General features: G+C 41.1%; 1 protein-coding gene across 3 annotated transcripts in view; it reads right to left on the minus strand.

Annotated features, from left to right (window-relative positions):
- Positions 1-2414: 2414 nt before the first annotated feature.
- The window catches only part of Traf3ip2 (TRAF3 interacting protein 2), a 43094-nt gene continuing 24299 nt past the window's right edge, over positions 2415-21209 (minus strand). For 2 of the 3 annotated variants that reach the window (XM_070024758.1, XM_070024757.1), the window contains exons 3-9: positions 20517-20709; positions 16650-16828; positions 14536-14624; positions 10688-10756; positions 9362-9478; positions 5961-6035; positions 2415-2953 (exon numbers count right to left, since the gene is read on the minus strand). In XM_070024758.1, coding sequence (XP_069880859.1) covers positions 2807-2953; positions 5961-6035; positions 9362-9478; positions 10688-10756; positions 14536-14624; positions 16650-16828; positions 20517-20709 — 869 coding nt within the window. In that variant the 3' untranslated portion in view covers positions 2415-2806. The remainder of the gene's footprint in view (positions 2954-5960; positions 6036-9361; positions 9479-10687; positions 10757-14535; positions 14625-16649; positions 16829-20516; positions 20710-21209) is intronic. The other variant, XM_070024759.1, reaches the window with a different exon arrangement.

The following is a 21209-nucleotide window of genomic DNA, read 5'->3' on the forward strand; positions in this document are numbered from 1 at the left end:
GTTTTGTTTTTGATGTTGGTGGTCATCAGGTTTCCTTGAAACTTCAGGGAACAAACTGTCATCAGTTAGTCAGGTGGCTCTGTGTGTGTGTGTGTGTGTGTGTGTGTGTGTGTGTGTGTGTGTGTGTTTTGTTTTTGCTTCCAGTGACACCACCTGACATTTTGTGGAACACCAGGGACCTTTTACTTAAACACCTGGGATAGGAAGAGTAGAAAGAACTAGTGGATGGTAGTTTAGGACCAGTCTCTAAAGGGGGTAGTAAGAACATCACATTGCAAACTAGAAACAGTTCAGAATAATAATTGCTGATGTCATCTTATTTCTATAGTTGGATAGAATCCTTAGTAATGTTGTCAATGTAGTCCAAAACAAAAAATTAAAACAAGATAAAGAAGACCTGTAATTTGTGTTAGGGATATTTTCTGTGAATTTTGAGTTGACCAAACTAGAATTTGAATTCTATCACAGATTGACTGCTACAGAAATAAAGGTTCTTTTCATAAAATCTTACAAATGAATACTTAGGTTATGCTACTTTTTGTTTTCTTTTATTTATTTATTTATTCATTCATTCACTTATATCACACAGGGATTTGAACTCAGGATTTCACACTTGCTAGGAAGGTATGTTACCACATGAGCTAGGTTCCCAACCCATCTTCCCCATTTATTTGTTTGTTTGTTTGTTTGTCAGTCGTAGTGCTTAAACTCTGGGCCTGGGCGCTCTCCCTCAGCAATTCAGCTCAAGGCTAGTGCTCTATTACTTGAGCCACAGTGCCAATTCTAGTTTTCTGAGTGGTTCATTGGATATAAGAGTCTCACAGACTTTTCCTGCCCAGGCTGGCTTTAAACCATGATCCTCAGATCTCAGCCTCCAGAGAAGCTAGGATTACAGGTGTGAGACACTGGTGCCCAGCTAATCTTTCCCTTTTTTAGAAATCAGATATTTACTAAGTGGATGTCTACATTATAAAGTGAATGAAACGGGCTGGGAAGGTGGCTCAGTGGTAGAGTGCTTGCCTTGCATGCATGAGGCCCTGGGTTCGATTCCTCAGCACCACATGAGCAAAAAGAAAAAAGCCGGGAGTGGCGCTGTGGCTCTAGTGGTAGAGCGCTAGCCTTGAGCTGAAGAGCTGAGGGATAGCACCCAGGCCCAGAGTTCAGGCCCCACAACCGGACCCCAAAAAAATAAATAAATAAAAAAATAAAGTGAATGAAACTAGTATTCTTTGTAATTCATTAGCAATTTTTCTTATTTATACTTGAAAAATATGTGTCCTTTCCTGTGATGGCGCAAGGATTGAGTTATCTGTAGCAAGGTTGAGACTTGCTTAAGAAGCTAGGTAGATGAACAAGAGGAAGTAGTAGATCTTATCCACATAAAGTCCTCATATTGATCTATTCTCATGAGCTACAAAGCTACCTACCTCGCTTTACAATTTGTTTATATTTTTATATACATGTATACATATTTTAGATGTGGAAATCAGATGTGCCAAATTTTTATTAGCTTACGGGTATTATTGTTTTTTTTTGTTTGTTTTTTTGCTTATGTGGTACTGAGGAATTGAACCCAGTGCCCCATGCATGCAAGGCAAGCGCTCTACCACTGAGCCACCTTCCCAGCCCTCTTAACAGGTATTATTAAAGATACTTTAAAGGAGAAAGAAAATGTCCCTCAAGAAAATATAGTCATTAAATATATAATTTATGTTTTATGCATTAGTAAAAAAGAAACTTCAAAACATTTTTTAAAGAAACTATAAATTTATATCTTAGGAGATATGATTATGAAAATGAAAACTCAGTCCTTAAAAGAGTATTTGGAATTTAGATGCCGGACCTAAAATGTTTTAGGGTCATTCAAGACACTTTACCCATGTCATTGGAGTTTGCAGATACTAGGAAATGTAAAAGAGACTTAGTAACAGTAAACAGGAGTTAGGGATAGAAGAAAGACTAGAAAACAGGTCTTCTAAACTATAGCTCTTGCCTGTATTATATATTCATACACATACTCAAATATTTTACATACACAGACCCCAAGATCCATAATTACAGGGTTTTGTTTTTCTTACAGTGCTGGGGCTTAAACCCAGTAACCCCCAAATGCTAGGAAAAAGCTCTATTACTGAACTTCACGCCTCCCCCCAGCCCAGTCACGATGTTTAGAATCCTGGTCATGTGTTATACAAAATCATTTTGTTAAAAACATCAACTGTACGAATAAAACTTTCATAATTATTATGTCAAAGATGTTGTTTACTCTCTCACTTTAATTCTTTCTTGGCAGAGGTCTTACATTTATCTAATATTATATCTCAGCAACTTTGTTGATGGCCCAAGAAACAACTGCCTGTCTCATTATGAATTAATATATGACTGATCGCCAGAGAGATAAGTAAAACACACTCTTACAAAAGAGTAAACATTTTATTATTTGAACAAGAATCAGTATGATCTGATGACCACACCCCGCCCCCCAGCATATGGCCTGCTCATAAAAGTATCGCGAGAGTAGAGCATGGTACATTTGCTGCCACTTCACTCTTGTTTTCTAAACACTGTGAGGCCCAGAACGGATCCATCAGGCAGGGAGATGTTGGGCACTGGCACCTTGTAGGTTTTTTAAAAAGCGGAGAATGCAGAGCAGCCAGTCAGTCTCCAGAGGCAGAGTACGCTGCAGAACAAGTTTTTTCTGAGACCCAAGGAGGGACTGAGAAACTGAGTGCCACCAACCAGCCTCAGCTACAAGAATGCTTTCACAGCTCTCGCCATGGCCCCAGTGATGTGGGACTAGCTAGTGTCACAGTGGCACCACCTGAAGAGTGGGCAGAGGCCCCCTGGGAGGAGCCACATACTCTTCCTCTCTGAGCAGACGCAGCAGGATGTTTTTCTTATTCTTGGGCCAACTGTAAACATGAGTGTTCTGAAGCCAAGTGGGCACATGCTCCTGTGGGAGAGAGAATGACAGGAGCAAAGGTCATTGGAGGAAAAACCTGGTTTCCAGATCCCAGGCTCATTCCCAAAGCTCTCTGGCTTTCCCTTCATAGATGTTTCCTACCAAGCTGTCTTGGGAGCTGTGCTGTTCTGCTTTTGGAGGGATTTAACATGTGAAATGCTCTTGGCTTTGGGTATGAGCTGTGGATCTCATTATGGAAACCACATGTGCACCGCATTTTCTGTCAGTCTCCCAGGCTACCTGCCCTGTGCATTTCAACATGCTTTTCACCACCCTCACATAAAAGGGGTAGGACAGGGGTCACAAAGAGTGATGTGAATTCCCCCGTGACTTCAGGAGAACGATGCCAAGGCTATGGGCTTAATCTAATTCATTATCCTCTCAGTCCAGCCCCAGATCTGGCCTGCAGTAGAAGGCGCTGATCAGATCTCAGTTATCAGACAAAAGCAGACTCAGTAATTGTGGAGTTCTGTGTGGGGAGTGAATGGGGGGGGGGGTGCAGTTTCTGATTTAGGACCTTAAGTCAGTGTAGACCTTCTTGTGGAAAGAGGCAGATAATAATTATGGAAAATGGGTAGTGTGTTCAATAGTAATAGGTGCTGTGGAGTAAAATTAAACAGAGAAAGGGCCTTAGGAGCACTAGGGGATGGGTAAAAGAAGAGCCAGTGCAAAGACCCTGTGGTAGGAGTATGTGCCAGAGTCTGTTTAGCGGCAACAAGGTAGAAGGGGTGGAATGAGGGCTGGGAAGGTAGCTCATTGGTAGAGCGTTTGCCTTGCATGCCTGAGGCCCTGGGTTTGATTCCTCAGCACCACATAAGCAGAAAAAAAAAAGCCAAAGTGGCACTGTGGCTCAAGTGGTAGAGTACTAGCCTTGAGCTGAAGAGCTGAGGGACAGCGCCCAGGGCCAGAGTTCAGGCCCCACGAATGGACCCTCAAAATAAAAATAATAAAAGAAGGGGGTGGAATGACGGAACACTTGCCTATCAAGCATGATATCCTGAGTTCAAATCAAAGTACCAAAAAAGAAAGAAAGGAAGGAAGGAAGGAAGGAAGGAAGGAAGGAAGGAAGGAAGGAAGGAAGGAAGGAAAAGAAAGAAAGAAAGAATGAAGGATAATGTTTCTAGAGCCGAGTAGGTAGGTAAGAAAGGCTGGGAGTGGAAGGGATGTATCCCATAGAGCCTTTAGTATATTCTAAGGCCTTCGGTCTTGACTTTGAGATGGACTCCTTTGGAAATTATAAGTTTAGAATCAGCAGCTGGTATAAGTCAGGCATCCTGTTGTGCACTGAGGCTACCCATTGAGAAAGACACAGTAACTGACTTAAGGTCCTCAAAATCTCTAATGGTAGCAAAACATACATAACCTATTTTCTAGGCAGAAGCAGTCTGTCTTGAGCTCAGGCAATTAGACAATTGTCTGAAGGGGATTTAAGAACAATAATAAAAGCAACTAGAGATTGGTCTGTTTTTTATATCACCATGCTCCAGTAATTCTAAACAATTATTTTCTGCACTACCAACCACATACCATTGATTCAAAGTACTATGTAATTAAGTGCTCTCACAAGAGGGATGATGAAATATATCGGCATGGGGCTAGAGAGGTCTCAAGGGAGGCTGGGGAGATTGGAGGAAGGTAAGGATAAGTGAGAGTCACTAGACTGACAGTTTAGAGAACAGAACTGGCAAAGGCACAGATACATGGGAAAACATGGCTCATATGAGGGGCTGTTGAAGTGGCCCATTACTGTCAAAGCAGAACACAGGATGATAGGAAAGAAGACTGAGCAAATGGGTACAGGCCTTTTCTGGGAGGCCTTAAAGGTTAGCCTAAGAAAGGTAAATATGTAGTCAATGGGAAAAAGGCACAACATTTAAAATTTTTAAATCTAGAGACAGATTTGACCTACATTTTTTTTCTCAGTCATGGGGCTTGAACTCAAGAGCCTGGGCACTGTCCCTGAGCTTTTGTGCTCAAGGCTAGTGCTCTACCACTTTGAGCCACAGCTCCACTTATAGTTTTTTAGTGGTTGATTGGAGATAGGAGTCACATAGACTTTCCTGCCCAGGCTGGCTTTGAGCCATAATCCTCAGATCTGAGGATCTGCTGAGTAGCTAGGATTACAGGCATGAGCCATCAATGTCCAGCTCAACACCTACATTTTTGGATGTTCCTCTTTGGTGTTAGAGCAGAGAATGGTTAGGACAAGGCCAAAATGGAAAGGGAGACCTGTATGGACATCACCAGTAAATGAGAGCATTGACTCTCAGGCATGAAAGGGACAGGCAGGTTGAGAAACTGTCATCACAGAGTTGCATGTTATAAACGCTAGTTGTTCCATTCACATAAAATCGACCCTCCCTCACTCAGTGCCGTGGTCACAGTGCAGTTCTGATGTCTATAGTCCTTAGGATGAAATCACATCTGGGCTTAGGGTGCTGTGGTTGGATTCTCAAGATGTTTGCTTCACCACTGCTGTTCCTTTGCTAGTCCCAGAACATGTCCTCTGATGGTTTTTCCCATATTCTCTCAACATGGTGGCATGCCCTTCTGGTACAAAAATCCTCACGTAACACATAGCAGTGTTCACATAGAGAACTGCGTGAACTTAATTCCTCTATTACATTGCTTTGAGAGGTAAATTATGTAACCCAAACTATTTGAATGAAACAGCAGCAAAATGGTCAACATCTTGACTCCTGTGTCTAAGAGATAAGAAGTATTAGATGAACAGTCAGTCTCTTTTTCTCTCATGAGTTAAAGCATAACCAATTCTTTGTATGTAATGACCATTTGAACAATTTGGACAACCAAGATCCTATGGAATAACACTTTACAACTTTTCTGATTCATACTACTGAACTGAGTAATGCAACTTGCTGATCTTTCTGGTAACACTGCTGTGTCTAAGGATTGACAAAGAGTTGACAAGGTTTTCCAGTTAAAATCTCAGGTGGCAAACAAACTGAAGATTAATTGAGGCTTTTTCTTTATTTACCTTCTTGGCATTTGGGAAGAGCACAGGGATGAATCTGAAATTCATACTTCCTTGTTTTATGAATTCAATCTGCATCTGAAACCAAACAAACGTGAAAGCTTTAATTTTAGGATGAGGATGGGTTCAATGGCACCCACAGTAACACAGACCCACACAGCCACTTTATTCTGGGTTGCTTATTTGAGTGCCACATAAAATTGTAAGCTTGCCCCATTATACATTGTATCATATACTCACTTGTCAAGCATTTATTGAAGACATTAAATAGACCCAGACTTCGGGTTTTCAGGACGGAGATACACTGAAGCTGGCTTACATTAGTTCCCCAGAGCCAATTGTGTTCTTCTTTTACCAATTCTATGTCCAGTGACTTTATTATGAGAGTATATATACCATGGAAATGAGTAAGTTCTACACATCAATTTCTTGTTTTGTTTTGGAGAAGCTATATGGCACAACACTACTGGTAACAATTCCCAACCTCTGAAAGCCAGAAGTCTAGTAACCAGATAAATTACCAACCAGAGTGCTATGGAAAAAGTTTGAATTGCTGTGGAAGCCCAAAATGGGGGCTGTTTTGCATTAAAGATTTTGAAGGACATTTACAAGGATGGGTCATTGGCTTTGGCAAGAAAAGATATGGATCAGGTGGGGAAAAGAGCAGAGAGTGGAAGTACATTCTGAGCAGAGAGCAGAGCATACACAAGTGTCTGGAGGTGTGGAAGTGTGATCATGTGGTCCAAAGCAGCTAGCAAAGCATAGTGGCTGGAGCATAGTGTGATCTTGGCAGAAAGCAGGGAGTCAACACTGGGAGGTCAACAGCAAAGAGACCAGTCAGCCAGCCCTGAGATTCTCACACGGCTTCACTCGGTCCTCACACAGTGGTGGCCCAAGCTGACTTCACTGCCAATGAGTCTATCAGAATCAGAATTTCCAGTATCAGGGGAGTGAAAAGTCTTCCAAATCCTGGGAGTAACACAAAGCCCTCAGTCATCTGATGACAGGGAGATGAGGAATTATGTGTTCCCACTGTCTCATCTTCCAATTGATTTTTGCAACTGAGAAATCAGGTGTTTTCTCAGATGTGCCTCTTCAAAATCCAGAGGAAAAAAAAAACAAAAACAGACACCAAAAGCATACCTTTAAACGGCTCAGGTATTGTGCAACTAGAAATACCAACCCCATGAGGGATCACCTGTAGGCAAGTTGTAGGGGCTGTAAGTTAAAAGTGAAGAGCTGGGCTCCATTGCTCACTTCTAGGACTCCATATACTGTAAAATTTGGTTTGTCCACTCGGCACTCTAGGCTGTTGACTAGCCAGTGACCATGTCTTTTTCTTTTCTCCCATACCCAGATATTGGTTTTCTGTAAAGTTGTTTCATCTATGCTACAATTACTCATGGATGCCTCTTCACTTCTGTCATGTGAAGTTCTTATTGTGCTAGGTCTTCAGCTCCCTGGAAGGGATCAGTCAGTCGGGTAGATGAGAAGATGCTTCTATATCTGTCCTTTTCAACCTTTTCTGTAACGAGGAAGGGGCTAAGACATGGATGCCCAAGGAGCCCATATTTGAGAACTAATTTGTTTGGAGATAGTGTGGTTTCAGCTGGCACAGTGAACCATGCTCTGAGGTTGATCTGTATATTTCTGTCTGGTTTTACACACGCCAACAGAACTAGACAGGTTTGCCCAGGAATTGGCAGGGACTTGGAACCCTTCCCAAGTACCAGCTGTAGGTTCCAGGGGCTGGCAGGTTCTTAAAGATGCAGACAGGACATTGGGTGTTCTAGGAACATGTAGACAGCCAATGGATAGAAGCACCCAGAGCCAACCATAACCTTGTAGATCAGTTTACTTCAGAAGTAGCACTTCTTCAGAGTCCTGTGTGTGGACCATCAGAAGGCAGACTTGACTCTTGAATCTAGGCCTTACTTTTGAACCCCAACACCTTAACTCAGCTTTTGCTTTGGGTTGATTGTAGTTCAATGAGTGATCCACACTTGGTGGAAGAGGAGGCACAGAGCTCTGAAGACTTGGATGATGGGGAAGTTCACCCATTCATCCGTCCACCCACATTTTCTATGCATCTGACTATTAGGGCTGATGTGATTTACCTTCACTTTCCCTAAAGTAAAGCTGCCTGATGTTTCCTACACTGGCCTGCTCACTTATTCCATCTGAGCCATTTCTGCCTTCTACCTTATCTGCCTGTCTCCGTGGGCCTTATACCTACCCATATGCTCCTCGCTTGTACAGAATGAGAGCTCAAATGGGGCTTATGAGTTCTAGAACAGTGATTTTTCCATCTGTAATTCTCAAATTCTTTGATTCAGAAGCCTGAGAAATAACTAGTGGTAGCTGAGGTAGAAGTGGGAGGTCTAGAGCCAGCCCCATCCCCTGAGTCATATGGCTACCTGCTGGGGATTCCATAGGATAGTTTGAAAGTCACAAGTCAAGTCTGGTTTCCTAGTTGAACAGAAATGGTCTCTGTAATATATCTATAATCACATAGAGCAGGATTGCTAAGCCATAAAAGAGCCTAAGAAACAAAGCTGGCTGATATTGTCATTCAGAATGTTTTCTCAGATGCTGTATAAGTCTAATTTCCTCTTAACTTCTCCCATGATTTCAGTTTGACTCGGCCCCATAGTGCACCTATGAAGTGATATGTTCTTCATTTATCGTGAGCTAAGAACAATCCTTATGATTATGTAGCTGATACATGTCAGATACTTCACAAAAATACTTTGATCTTCAGAACACTACATATTAGTGACTTGTTTTGTTTGTTTGTTTGTTTTGATGATGGTTGTGGTGGTGGTGGTGGTGTGTGTATGTGTGCTGGCCCTGGGGCTTGAACTCAGGGCTTGAGCACAAACTGAAATCCTCAGATCTCAGCTTCCTAAGTAGCTATGATTACAGGCATGGCTTCGTGACTTGTTTTATAAACAGAGACCCCGAGGCACAAAATTTAAGCAGTTAGGCTCTGATCACACAGCTTGTACATTAGGAAGCAAATGTGAGCCAACGGCTTGTATCCATCCCACTCCCTCTCTGAAAAGACAGGGGATAGAATACAACACAGCTGTAGGAGCCCACCCTCCTAGCACCTCAGATTTTGGGAGGTAAACAGGCAAACCAATAGAGCACTGATTTCCAGAATCTTGGCTCTCAGGGATCACAGATGGACCTCCCCTTGTTACAGACAGAGTCCTGTCAGAGGTGTGGTGACTTGCTGGTTTCAAAGGTAAACAGAGCTGGGGCCTAACATGGGAGGCTGGGGATTCTTTACCCTGTGTCATGTTGTCTTCATTTAGTCCATAATGGAAAAACCAGCCTCCCTGAAGAGGGTGCACATCTCCAAGGGGTGGCGGGGCCCTTGTGGTCCCCCCATCACTCACCATCCGATGAATGTACTTAGTATGTAAGCCATGCTCATCCTCATCCAGCTGCGACTCAGCGCCTTCCACATCCTGTTTGTATTTGGGGCTGATTGCTACGATTATCATCACTGTCTTCTGTTAATTAGAAGGAGAAAGCATGCTTATGGAAGTGGGAGGTGTCATCCATTTGGTAAAGGCTGCCTGGAAGCTGGCCAGTAGAATCGTGTAAATTGTTCCCTGACCTGCTGGCCCCAGAGGGGGGCCCTTCTCCATTGAAAGTGAAAGGCAGGCATATTCCAGTCTCCACTCCCCACCTGCCAGCCTCCCTGCCCAGGACCCCTCAAACATGCAGAGCAAATGGCCCAGAGAGGAGCTCTCCTGAGCAGATGTGCTTTTGCCCACCATTTTCTACAACCATCTCTCACAGATGTCTAATGAAAGCCTGAATCACTGGATGAGTGTGCATCATAGCAATAAATAAATAAATAAATAAATAAATAAATAAATAAATAAATAAATAAAACCAACAACAACAACCACCCCCCTCCCCCCACAGTGCAACCAGAGAATTAAAAGCATTTTCCCCTCCCTACAGCTGGATGTAGCTGTCAGGTTCTGCACTACCCTGCTTTCCCTGTGCATATTAGCACAGTCTGTAGGAACAGACCCTTCAGCATAAAGCAAACATGGCTGCAGACAAAAGGAAAAAACTAAAATATTCCAATATTCTAGCCTGTTAGGATTCTTGCTTGTCTGCTCTCCCTCCCACTCCCCAAACCACCCCCCGCCAAAAAAAACCACTTCTGTCCAGAGAAACGCCCTGACATGGACACACTGGCAGCAATCAATTTCTATCTTGTTAAAGCACAAAGTGCCCCAGTGGCTGGTATAGATTCTGTCAGTGGAAAACAAATCATGGAGCTGCAAGTGGGCGTCTCAGGGGTGGCATGCTGCATAGCCTGCAAGGCTGCCCAGGAAACCTCTTCAGCCCAGTCCTACAAAACACTAGGGGTGGCCTCAGATTCAATTGAATTCTGCCACTCCCTCCCCACACTCCGCCCTCATTTCCTCCTTTCCTATTCTGGTCTAGAAATTGTTTGCTCTGATTGTTATCAACCACCTGTGTCTGGTTTGACTGTTATTTCCTGCCTGTGCATGTCCAGGAGAGCCACCCCATCCCTCCGCTCCAAGCCTCTGCACTGTGCCTCCAACAAGAGATGCTTTGTCCCACTTTCCTAGCCTCAGACTTGGATGAATATGCCAGGGCTTCTTTCATAAAATAACTTCACAAGCTCATTGTCTTTCTTACCAGCCACCCCCCTTCGAATTTTAGAATGTACTTACATCCCGAAGGTAGCGCTCCATCCATTTAATGATATCAATGCCTCGGATTCTATCCTCAAATATGTCTATCTACAAGAAAAGAATGCAGAAGGTGCTCTGAATGAAAGGGTTTCTATGGATGCAGAGCCTGAGAAAACACAAGGGGCTACAAACATTTATCATCAAAAACATAATCATGCTTTTTTCAAGGAGGAGCATATAAGTCCAAAAAAGCAAAACACGATATTCATAAAATTTTCAACGTAATTTCAACATTTTGTAAATATGTAAGTATTTAATATCCATAATCAGGATATAGTGGTTTACATTGGAATGCATCTGTGGCTACATAATTACATGACATTTTAAAAAATCTGAGGGACACACTATACCACTAAGTAGGTTTACAAGCAAGTAGTGTACATGCATTGTGTGTGTGTGTGTGTGTGTGTGTGTGTGTGTGTGTGTAACTGGAAAATTTGGAACTTTAATGGATATGAAGCTTTCAAATACTAAGCTACAACTGTGTTATTTGACTTGCATTATTCAGGTCATTATTGTGGTATTATGCCCAGTTTTGATCTACACGTTTCAAAGGGTTTGCATGAAACTTGGAGGAGATCGAAAGAACAGTCACAAAAGCAGTTACTGAGATGGTAGCAAGAAAGCTTATGATAAAAGTCAAGAAGTAGAACTCTTAGGCATTTGGTAAGACTGGTAACACACATGTCTATCATATAAGTTAGAATATGATCCTTTACTGATGGAACAGAAAAAAATGAAATGGCCCAAATTCCTCTGGTTCACTATATAGCTTGATATGTATGTATTTATATATTATACATATACCATATATATATATATGTATATTAGCTTGGGCTACATAGATCCTATCTCAAAACTAGATAGATAGATAGATAGATAGATAGAGATAGATAGATAGATAGATAGATAGATAGATACAGACATATAGTTACTGGCTATTGACTGTATCAGGTGATCAAGAGGGCTTTTGTAGCTGTTTGTGACTGTGTCAGTAACCTATTTTTATTGTAGGAGAGAGAAACTGATATCTCGGGGTTGAGAAGGGCTGAGTAACTGGGGTTCTGCTCTTGGCTCTGGCACTTCCATCTGAATGACTTTGTGGAAATGTTACTGGAGCTCTCCTGGTTCCATGATCTTTATTTGTATAATATGATTAAACCTACTTCTTGTGATTGTAAAGATCAAAGTGAGTTCACATGGACAAAACATATCAAAATTCCAGGCATGAAATGAGCACTCAGTAAAAGGTAATTATTATTATTTTCCCAGCACCTAAGTTACTCCCAATTACTGCCATAGACATTCTGGAAGGTGTGAGACACTAGGAGTTTTCCGTTTGACTTTTCAGACTTCTACCAAAGCCCACAGCACGTGCTCATGACAATTTCTGTAGCTAAATTTACCTAGTACCTCAGAATGTTGCTTTATTTGGAGACAGGGCCTTGAAGAAGGCAATAAGGTGAAATGAGATCATATAGGTGAGCCCTAATCCTAAGGGACAGCCTAGAAGGAGATTATGACACAGAGGGGTGTGTACACACAGGTTGAACCATGTTAGGACAGAGAGAAAAGGTACTGGATTTGACTTGGACTTCCAACCTCCAGAACTATAAGGAAATGAATTTCTGTCACTTGAGCCAGTCCATGTGTGCTTTTTCATGGTACACCTAAGCAAACTCATGCATCCATCCTCTTCAGGCTCCAGACACTGTTTCTCCTTTGCCTCTTTAGATGCAGTTAACTCCTCTGTTTTTGTCAGTGCCATGGTATTGCACAACCATCCTTTTATTAAACTCTCCTTAAATTACTATTAAGTGTTTTATTCTAGAAAGAAGCTTTTAGTATAGCAATAATAACTTAGCTGCTCTGTGATTCTACCACAGACCTTCATAGGATGAAGTTCAAGGACAGATTTAAATTCTCCTTTAACAGCCCCTATTTAGGGGATGAAGCCTGGCATCAATGACCAAACCTGAAATCCCAGCTACCTGGGAAGATAAAAACCAGAGAATCAAGGTTTAGGCCAACCATGCAGAAAAGTTCAGTAGATCTCTTCAAAACAGATAGCTGGGAACAGTAGCATGTGCCTGTCATCCCAGGCTTTATGAATGGCTGATATTGGAAGGACCTTAGTGCCAGGCCAACCCAGGCAGAAAAGCCAATGAGACTCCATCTCTACCAAGGGAAGCTGGGTACAGTGTTGCATAGTTGTGATCCCAGCAACTATGAGAATCCTATAATAGGTGACTATGACTCAGGGTAAAGCCTGTGTAGAAAATAAGACCCTATCCTAAAAATAATCAAAGAGTGGGGCTGGAGGTATGGCTCAGTACTCTCTCACCAGCCTGACAAACATGAGGCCTTGAGTTCAAACCTCTGGTACCCACCCCCCCCAAAAAAAAAAGAGAGAAAGAAAAGAAAAGAAAGACAAGAAAAGAAAAGGAAGAAAAAAAAACAAAGGAAAACCTAGGTGTTCTCCAAGGGCAATCAGTATCTTGGAAAAGATGAAATGTAAGATCTCTTCTGCAGTGTTGACCTTACATGTTGTAATTTTATTTTTTAGGTCACAGTTTCCATAGTGTTTTCTTATTCTAGCTGAGAACATGAAATGTTGAAATCTACATAATTGTGCAGTTGGATTGTATAAATTGTGGACATGTTTTTTTTTTTTTTAGCTCTTAAGTACTCCTAATGAAAAAAATAATCATGGAATAAAAAATTTCAAATAAAAGCTGTTAAAAATGCTAAGTAACCTCTCTAGCCTTTTGTTTTTAAGTATCCCTCTTTACTGTTCAGCATCCTTATTCTTCCACCACTTGTTTTTGTTTTTAACCACTGTCACTAAATACCTATGAAATGCCTCTGGAGGGAAAAGAAATGATCTCAGTGAAGAAAGCCAGTTCCCTAAGTAGCATCCTGAGGTACTTATTTATCATAAGAAAAAATGTGCATAGCTTTGAGCTGTACTGTTTCAGGCTATGGCAGAGGATAGGAAGTACTTGAAATTCTTCAGGCCAAAATTGGAGCAGGGCTGGATTAGGTCTGTCTCCCCTAAAACTAGACTAGAGCAGCCAAAAGCCCAGCCATGTCCACCCTGTCCAGAAGCTTTGCTGCTACATCAGGTATGGAAGAGCCGCTGTGTGCAGCAAGGGACCCAGGTTGCAGAATTCTACTTTTGTAGAATCTTGTACTCAGTAATAACCTTGCTTGGTAAGCAAATGACCATAGTGAATCCTACAGCTTCCTGTACCACAGGAAGCACACCAAAGTGGGCATGACTAGCACAGGGACAAAGGGACAAAGCACAGCAAGAAGTTGGCCTTTTCTTCATCAGGACCAGCTACATACATGGGGAGGCATTGGTACCATCCTTGCTGTTTGGAGGCATTCTGGATCATTCAAGAAGCATATAGGTGAAAGTGCTAGAGACTGGCTAGTTTAAAAATCTAGAAACTAAATCAGCGAGCATTGATTTTGAAAACCACATAAATAAAACTGTTTAAAACACCAACAACTGGGCTGGGAAGGTGGCTCAGTGGTAGAGTGCTTGCCTTGCATGCGTGAGGCCCTGGGTTCGATTCCTCAGTACCACATAAGTAAAAAAAGCTGGAAGTGGTGCTATAGCTCAAGTGGTAGAGCGCTAGCCTTGAGCTGCAAAGCTGAGGGACAGGGCCTAGGTCCAGAGTTCAGGCCCCATGACCGGAAAAAAAAAAGCTGCCGAACTTATATATCGAAAACACCAACAACTATTCATACATTTTCTTTTGTTTTCCTGATTGTCCTCACTTTGACACTTCCATTTTCTCTTTGGATAAAATACTTACTGCAGTTTGGAAGCCATTTACCAGCAAAAAGTTCACAAATTTCACCACTTCCATGGCGGTGTCCATAGAATAAGTGATAAAGACTTTCCCTAGAAGAAATGTTTCATATTTGTTAGAAACTAGTCAGATTATCTTTTTCCATAGTACACTTCCAAACTGTCTACAATGTCTTTTTCCTTTTAGAATAATAGGAAAACCTGGGACTGAGGGTGGTCTATGGGTTTATGCTTGCAGCAGCTCCTCAGAACCAGGGACTCGGGCCTGTCTGGGGGCATACGTGCTGATGGGGGTGAAGGGAAGTTGAAGGGAGAGTGGAGAGCAATGGGGAGCTGAGTCTCAAAGAGATCTTCTGAAAAATCACATGAGGCAATAAAGAAAAACAAAAAAACACAGCAATCTACCTCCCAGAACCCATGGGTCCTTAAGCTGAAGCCACTGCCTGATTTCCTAGAGATTCTTGGCACTGTGCCCCAAAGAAAACACAGCAGGCCAAGAAGCTAAAGCTTGCTAAGGGGGACAGCCAGCAGTGTCCTCTTTTGATCTCACCAACCAGCCTGACATCAGCAAGTGAAGCAAGTTGGGGGAAAGTGAGAAAGTATTTCCTTGCCATGTCTTCCCCCTCAACCCATCAACTCACTTTTGGAGAAAAGCCAGGAAGCCAGAACTGACTAATATACAGCTCAGAAATGTTAGTAAACCTTTAGCAGGTTGAAGGAGAGACACTGCTTCAGGGCAGTCCAACATCACAGGCTTTCTCTTTCTCTCAGGAAGCAGCAGACAGTATTACTCAGACAAGTTTACCCCAGCCAGGATGAGAACCCATGGTTTCTCAGGCTAAAGTCTTCGGGTAATTACCTGACTAGCCTTTCAATGTGAGATGAGTAATTCCTGTTTGGCTTTCAGTTTGGAATGAACTGTAAGTCTAAGAATTCTTCTCCTACTTTGGGCCAAGAGTGTCGAAGAGGGGGCTTGAGAGAAAAATGTGAATCTGTATATATTCTTTTGTGCATAGACTCTCACTTTTTTTTGAAACACATCTCTCAGATGGTAGTATGCATAACGGTCATATAAACCCATTTCAACAGCCAGCCATGTTGATTCGTTGTCTCCTTCATACCTAGTATGCACTCAGTTTCTATGAAAGCAATTTTAGGACTCACTTTCTAGATTATAAGGTAGATGTAATTTATATGCTGACATTGGAACTATAGCCCATCCAGGGCAGGATCTGTTCCCTCCAAAAATGCTCAAAATTTAAAATGTGTAAAACTATAAGACTTCCAGAAATGAACTTTTTTTAAAAGTGAAAACAACAATGTATCATTTTCATAGAAATGTTTCAGAGTTGTAAATGATTGAAGAATGCAGATCCCCCAAAGGAAATTAGGGAATGTAAAAGGCTTCAAGCTTAGTTCACTCTCCCAGAACTGGAAAGAGCATATTAGAATTACCTGAGCCTCTCTAGCAAGCACAACAAGCAATAATTTCACAAGTAATGGCTGTCTTAAGATTTTGGGAACTATTCTGACTGACCTTACTCTGAGAACATTTTGGTGATATTTCAACATTTCTGGTTCTGGCAGCAAAATGTGGAAAAAGAATCGTCACCTGATACTTAGTCCAATGTTTCTTTAAATAAAAGGCTTAGTTTGCATTTGGTTGTGAAACAGTGCGGAGAATGTGAGACCATTTTTTTTCCAAACAAGATTGTTCATTCCTACAGGAAATGACCTCGTTGATGGCTGCTGCTTAATTTATGGTGCAACACTAGGTCTCTGTCCAATGCCACATGGACATCCAATCAATTTACCCAGGGACAAGTCTGCTCAAGAGCATCATTTAAAAGAGGAAAAAGTGTTGAGGTTATTTGTTGTTGGATTATGTGTTGAGGAAAAGCTCCTGGTAAGCAGTTTGTGAGCATTACTTGTGGTATCAGAATCACTAAAAACATCCACATGAAATGCCGGTTACTTTTCCAGCAATAAGCAAAAAATCAATAAAATTTATTTCACTGAGTATAGTAGGAATATCTGAGATTATTGAAGAGTGACCAAGAACTCTTCTCAAAACACAGACCTGACAAGAAGGAGGAGCCCACATTGTGAACAACTTACGTAATTCTTCTGGCAAATTGCTTGTTTTCAGAGTTCCTCTGATTGGAGGGTGACTAGGGGGTCTAGGCACAGCAACTGGGGAATGAGCCAGTGGATTGCTGGGTCTCAGCTCTACAGGACATGCCAAGGACTCCTGAGGAGCTCCAGTTCCACTGGGTGCCAAGTGATAGAACTGGTCCCTGCGAAGAAATGCATCTATAGTCAATTTTTATTTAGCTTTTTTTTTTTTTTTTTACAAAGGCAAACCTGGAAGGACAGAAAGTCTTTAAGAACTGGAAAGAGATCAGTGTACTCTCTCTCCCCTGTCTACCTCTATTTCTTATCTGAGACAGAGAAGAGAAGAGCTGGGTAGTGTTTCCATCAATACGTACTTCAGCTGGTTGCCATATGTAAGACCTGTGCTAGGGGTTGAAAGGGAAACAGGATTTGATTTCTCTGTTTAAAGACTGTCTGATTGGGAAAGTAAGTCCTATGTACAGAGCATACAATGCCATCCACCAAACAAAAGGGTAATGATGGGTGACAAAGGAATTTGGTGTAAAAGGCATTTATCCAAATTAAAAAGACATGGCTTTTGACTCATTATAGGTATTGAATTATGCAGCAAAAGATTTTAAAAACATGCAAGTTTAAAAGTGTTTATGTTGTTAATATATGAATGAAGATCTTATTTGAAGAACCATTAAGGCTGCTTTTACCACACTGTGATGAGGAATAATATGGTATGGCATCTTTGTAAGCATTTTGTTTGCCAGATAGTCCCAGGAGCATTTTGCTGGGGTGAATAATCAGATGCACTCACGTAGATCTGGAAGGCAGAAGGAAATGGAGATCCAGTTCCTCCATGTCTGTGATTTCTATGGCAAGTAGTCACGAGGTGTTGACCTTTCCTCAGAAGCCCCTCAGTGTCCCATGACTAGCTTCCCATATGTCAAGGGCAGGGATGGACAGCTGCCTTTGCCAGCAGATCAGGCAGGCACAGAATGGATCTACCAGCTGCATCAACCACTGCAAGTGGGGTCGGGCTTTCTGATTCTCACATTCCTGAGTGCCAGAGGAGGCAAGCTCCTCCAGGGGTCCTATTCTGTGGGGATGCTCCCAGATTATTCCCTGAAGCCCAGCCACAAGTTAGCTTCTGCAGTTTCTTCACAATTCTGTAAACATCCAATTCCCTATTTGAAATCTTTTCTGTTTAAAATAGCTAGAACTGTGTTCTGTGACACTCCTACATGGTAAAGAGGCTAAAACTGTACCTATTTTTTTCTTAATGGAAGTAAATGTGACAATAGGTGAACATGAAATTGGGGTAGTAGGAACAAAAATGTGTGTTGTATGTTTGAAATTATTATTATTATTATTATCATTATTTTTTGTCGGTTGTGAGGCTTGAACTCTGGACCTGGGTGCTGTCCCTCAGCTCTTCAGCTCAAGACTAGTGCTCTACCACTAGAGCCACAGCTCCACTTCTGGTTTTCCGAGTGATTTATTGGAGATAAGAGTCTCTCAGACTTTTCCTGCCTGGGCAGGCTTTGAACCGTGATCCCTAGATCTCAGCCTCCTGAGTAGCTAGGATTACAGGCGTGAGCCACGGGCTCCTGGCTTGAAATTAGTTTGTATTATAAAAATTTTTAATGTTTTGATTACAAACCTGTGGGTCTAGGCCTGATTTTTGTAAAATATTATGGAAATGATGGTGAGGTAAACTTTCTGTATTTAGGTTCTGTTCCAAATTTACTTCTTTACCCCAACTCAGTTTTCATTATCCTAAAATGATAAAACAAATCAAGGATACCACAACAGGCTTAAATTGATGTTAACAAAAAGCAATTGTTCTGTACTAATTCTTCTGTAAATATTAAATTATTTCAAAATAAAAACTCATTTAAACCATTGATTCCTGTAACACCAGACTTATTTCATAAAAATTCTTGTTTTATTATTTTCTTAGAATTTTAGTATTTTTTTCCACAAGAGTCATTATCCTGTTAGAAATTCACATTTTACTTAATCCCACTATTTAGACTGTGTTTTCCTTCTAGAAAATGAGGGTTCTGTGTAGAAAGAAAAGAAAGAGTTGGCGGATTTTCCATAAATGGGAGATCAGGCATGCCCCTTGTTTGTCATTGTTGATAAAATGGCCTTTTTTTAAAAATAAAATTTTTGAGCTAATTGACAATTTCTATATTTCTGAAAAATCCACTTTAATTGGATCTTTGTACTTCATTCTGTTTTATAAGGACAGAATATAGTTTTGAATGGCATATGAAAGTTGTACTTGAGCAAGAGTAAATAACTCATCTACTTTCTTTCCAATTTTGTCATTACTTAGAAAGACTCATTTACATGAGTCCTGTGTATTTTAGGCCTGTAAATTAAGAGAAAAGAAAACTTGAATGCGTCAAAACAGGGCAGTAAGGCAAACATGCCAGAGGGGTATACTTTGGGCCCATCCCCTAAAGGTTGCTCTGTTGGGTCTGCAGTATTGTGATGGGAAGTGCTGTGGAACCTTTGAGGAGTTCATGGAGAGTGCTGTCCTGGTAAGGACTCTTATGGGACTCTAGTTGACTCAGATGAGAAAGTTGTTATAAAAGAGCAAGACTAAATGCTGTTGAGCAGGCAAAGGAAATAGAGAGGGTTAGTCTTGAGTAAAATATATGCATGGCTAGAATGCTGTGGTGAAATCCTTTGGTGTAATAAATACACACTTAAAATATGAATGACCAGAAAGTCAAACAGTCTTGGTTGGGGGAAGCACCAACAGGAAAGGGTTGGGCTAACAAAAAGAATAAAGGTGAATGAGGATGAATAGGTTGAAAGTTGTTCGCATGTATTATGACAGAGCAATGAAACCTGTTGAAAATTGTTTCTAAGAAGTGAAGAGGGGTATAAGGGAGAATGATATAGAGGATAGGGTTGATGAAGATATAGTATATGTATGTGTGAAACTTCCCCCTTGTGAAACTAATATGTACAAACTAATATATTTTTTAAAAAGAACAAGTTTCCACAGTCTTCATGAAAGATGATTCTAATTATAACTAAAGGAAGTTTCTGTCAGAAAAAAAGAACAAGTCTAAAAAACTGGATAAGATGTACATGGCTATAATCCTCCTGAATCAGGAGAATTGTGAGTTCAAGACCAGCCAGGGCAACATAGCAAAACAGAAATAAAAATAAAATGCAAAAGCAAGCCTAGCTCCTCCTTGGTTTTTTCTGTGGCTTGCTACATAGTCTTTCCTCTCACTCACTCACACTGTGATTCCACCCACCATAATGTCATACAGCCAAGGGGTCTCACCAGAGACTAAACAGAACCGTGGGCTGATTAAATGCACACAGCTCCAGCTATTTTGTTGTAGCAAATCACAATAATACAGAGAATTAGATAGCTAATGTCACAAAAAACCAGAAATACTTTTCAAGGATAGACACCTACCATGTGTGAATGTTTTTATTTAAAAAAAAAAAACAGCTTATTTTCAAGTTCTGTTGGGAATTAAAGGAAGAAACAGGTTTGAACAAGAATGCAAATTTGGAATATGAAAAATAATTCACTAAAATTGGGAATTGGTCATAGTCAAAATCTATTTTTGGAGTAAAAGTTCAGTTGATCTGAAAGTCAAAGAAGGGGATGTAACTTAGAGAACATTTTGAGAACTTTTCTTTGAAAACAATTTGACTAGTTATGTCAGACTTAATAAACAGATCCTTGTCAGCCATCTTCCATTTCATCTGAGCTGAAACATTTATGCTGGATATTCCACAGTGTGACTTCCATTGACCTAGGAAGCAAACCTTTAGGGAATTTTAATATACCTTAGTGGCACTGCATAATTCTTTCTCAGAAATGTGTGAAGTCACACTTACTGATACCTTGGGAATCTTGGAAAGGAGCAGTCTCTTTGTGCAGGCCTCTCTTCATCGTCCTGGAGGTTGGGATAATTGAGGATGACTTTCTGCACAGGGTGCAAGCCCCTCACAATTGCTCCAGGTAGGGGCTGCCCAGGCACAACTGGTTGGATCACCTGCTGGTAGGCTGCCCGAGGGTAGTGGTGGCCATCTGTAGATAAAGACAACAAGGTGAACAGGGACGATGGATTCCAGCTCGTTTGTGTGAAAGGAGAAGTAGTAAGCTCAGTGAAATTTTTGTCTTGATGGTAACTGAGGCAACTTCATGATATGTGCTGTACTACTAGTGTGCATGAAACTGACTCACTTTGTTTTCTAAACAAAAGCCGCAGAAAGAATGAGCTTGGTATTCTAATTAGAAATGTCAAAAAGCTTTCAAAAACTTAATTTTTTTTTTTGGGTCCAGTCGTGGGGCCTGAACTTTGGGCCTGGGTGCTATCCCTCAGCTCTTCAGCTCAAGGGTGTTTTGTGGTATTAGAGTTTGAAGTTAGAGCTTCATCTTAGTACTCTACAATTTGGAGCACTCTGTTAGTTATATATATATATATATATGTATATATATACTTATAAACATATATTATACATAATAGATATTATATGTTACAGTATATTATATAATATACAATATTATACCTATTCTACATAATATTA

The sequence above is a fragment of the Dipodomys merriami genome, unplaced genomic scaffold, assembly GCF_024711535.1.
Source record: "Dipodomys merriami isolate MVZ:Mamm:240054 unplaced genomic scaffold, mDipMer1.0.p SCAF_160, whole genome shotgun sequence".
NCBI lineage: Eukaryota > Metazoa > Chordata > Mammalia > Rodentia > Heteromyidae > Dipodomys > Dipodomys merriami.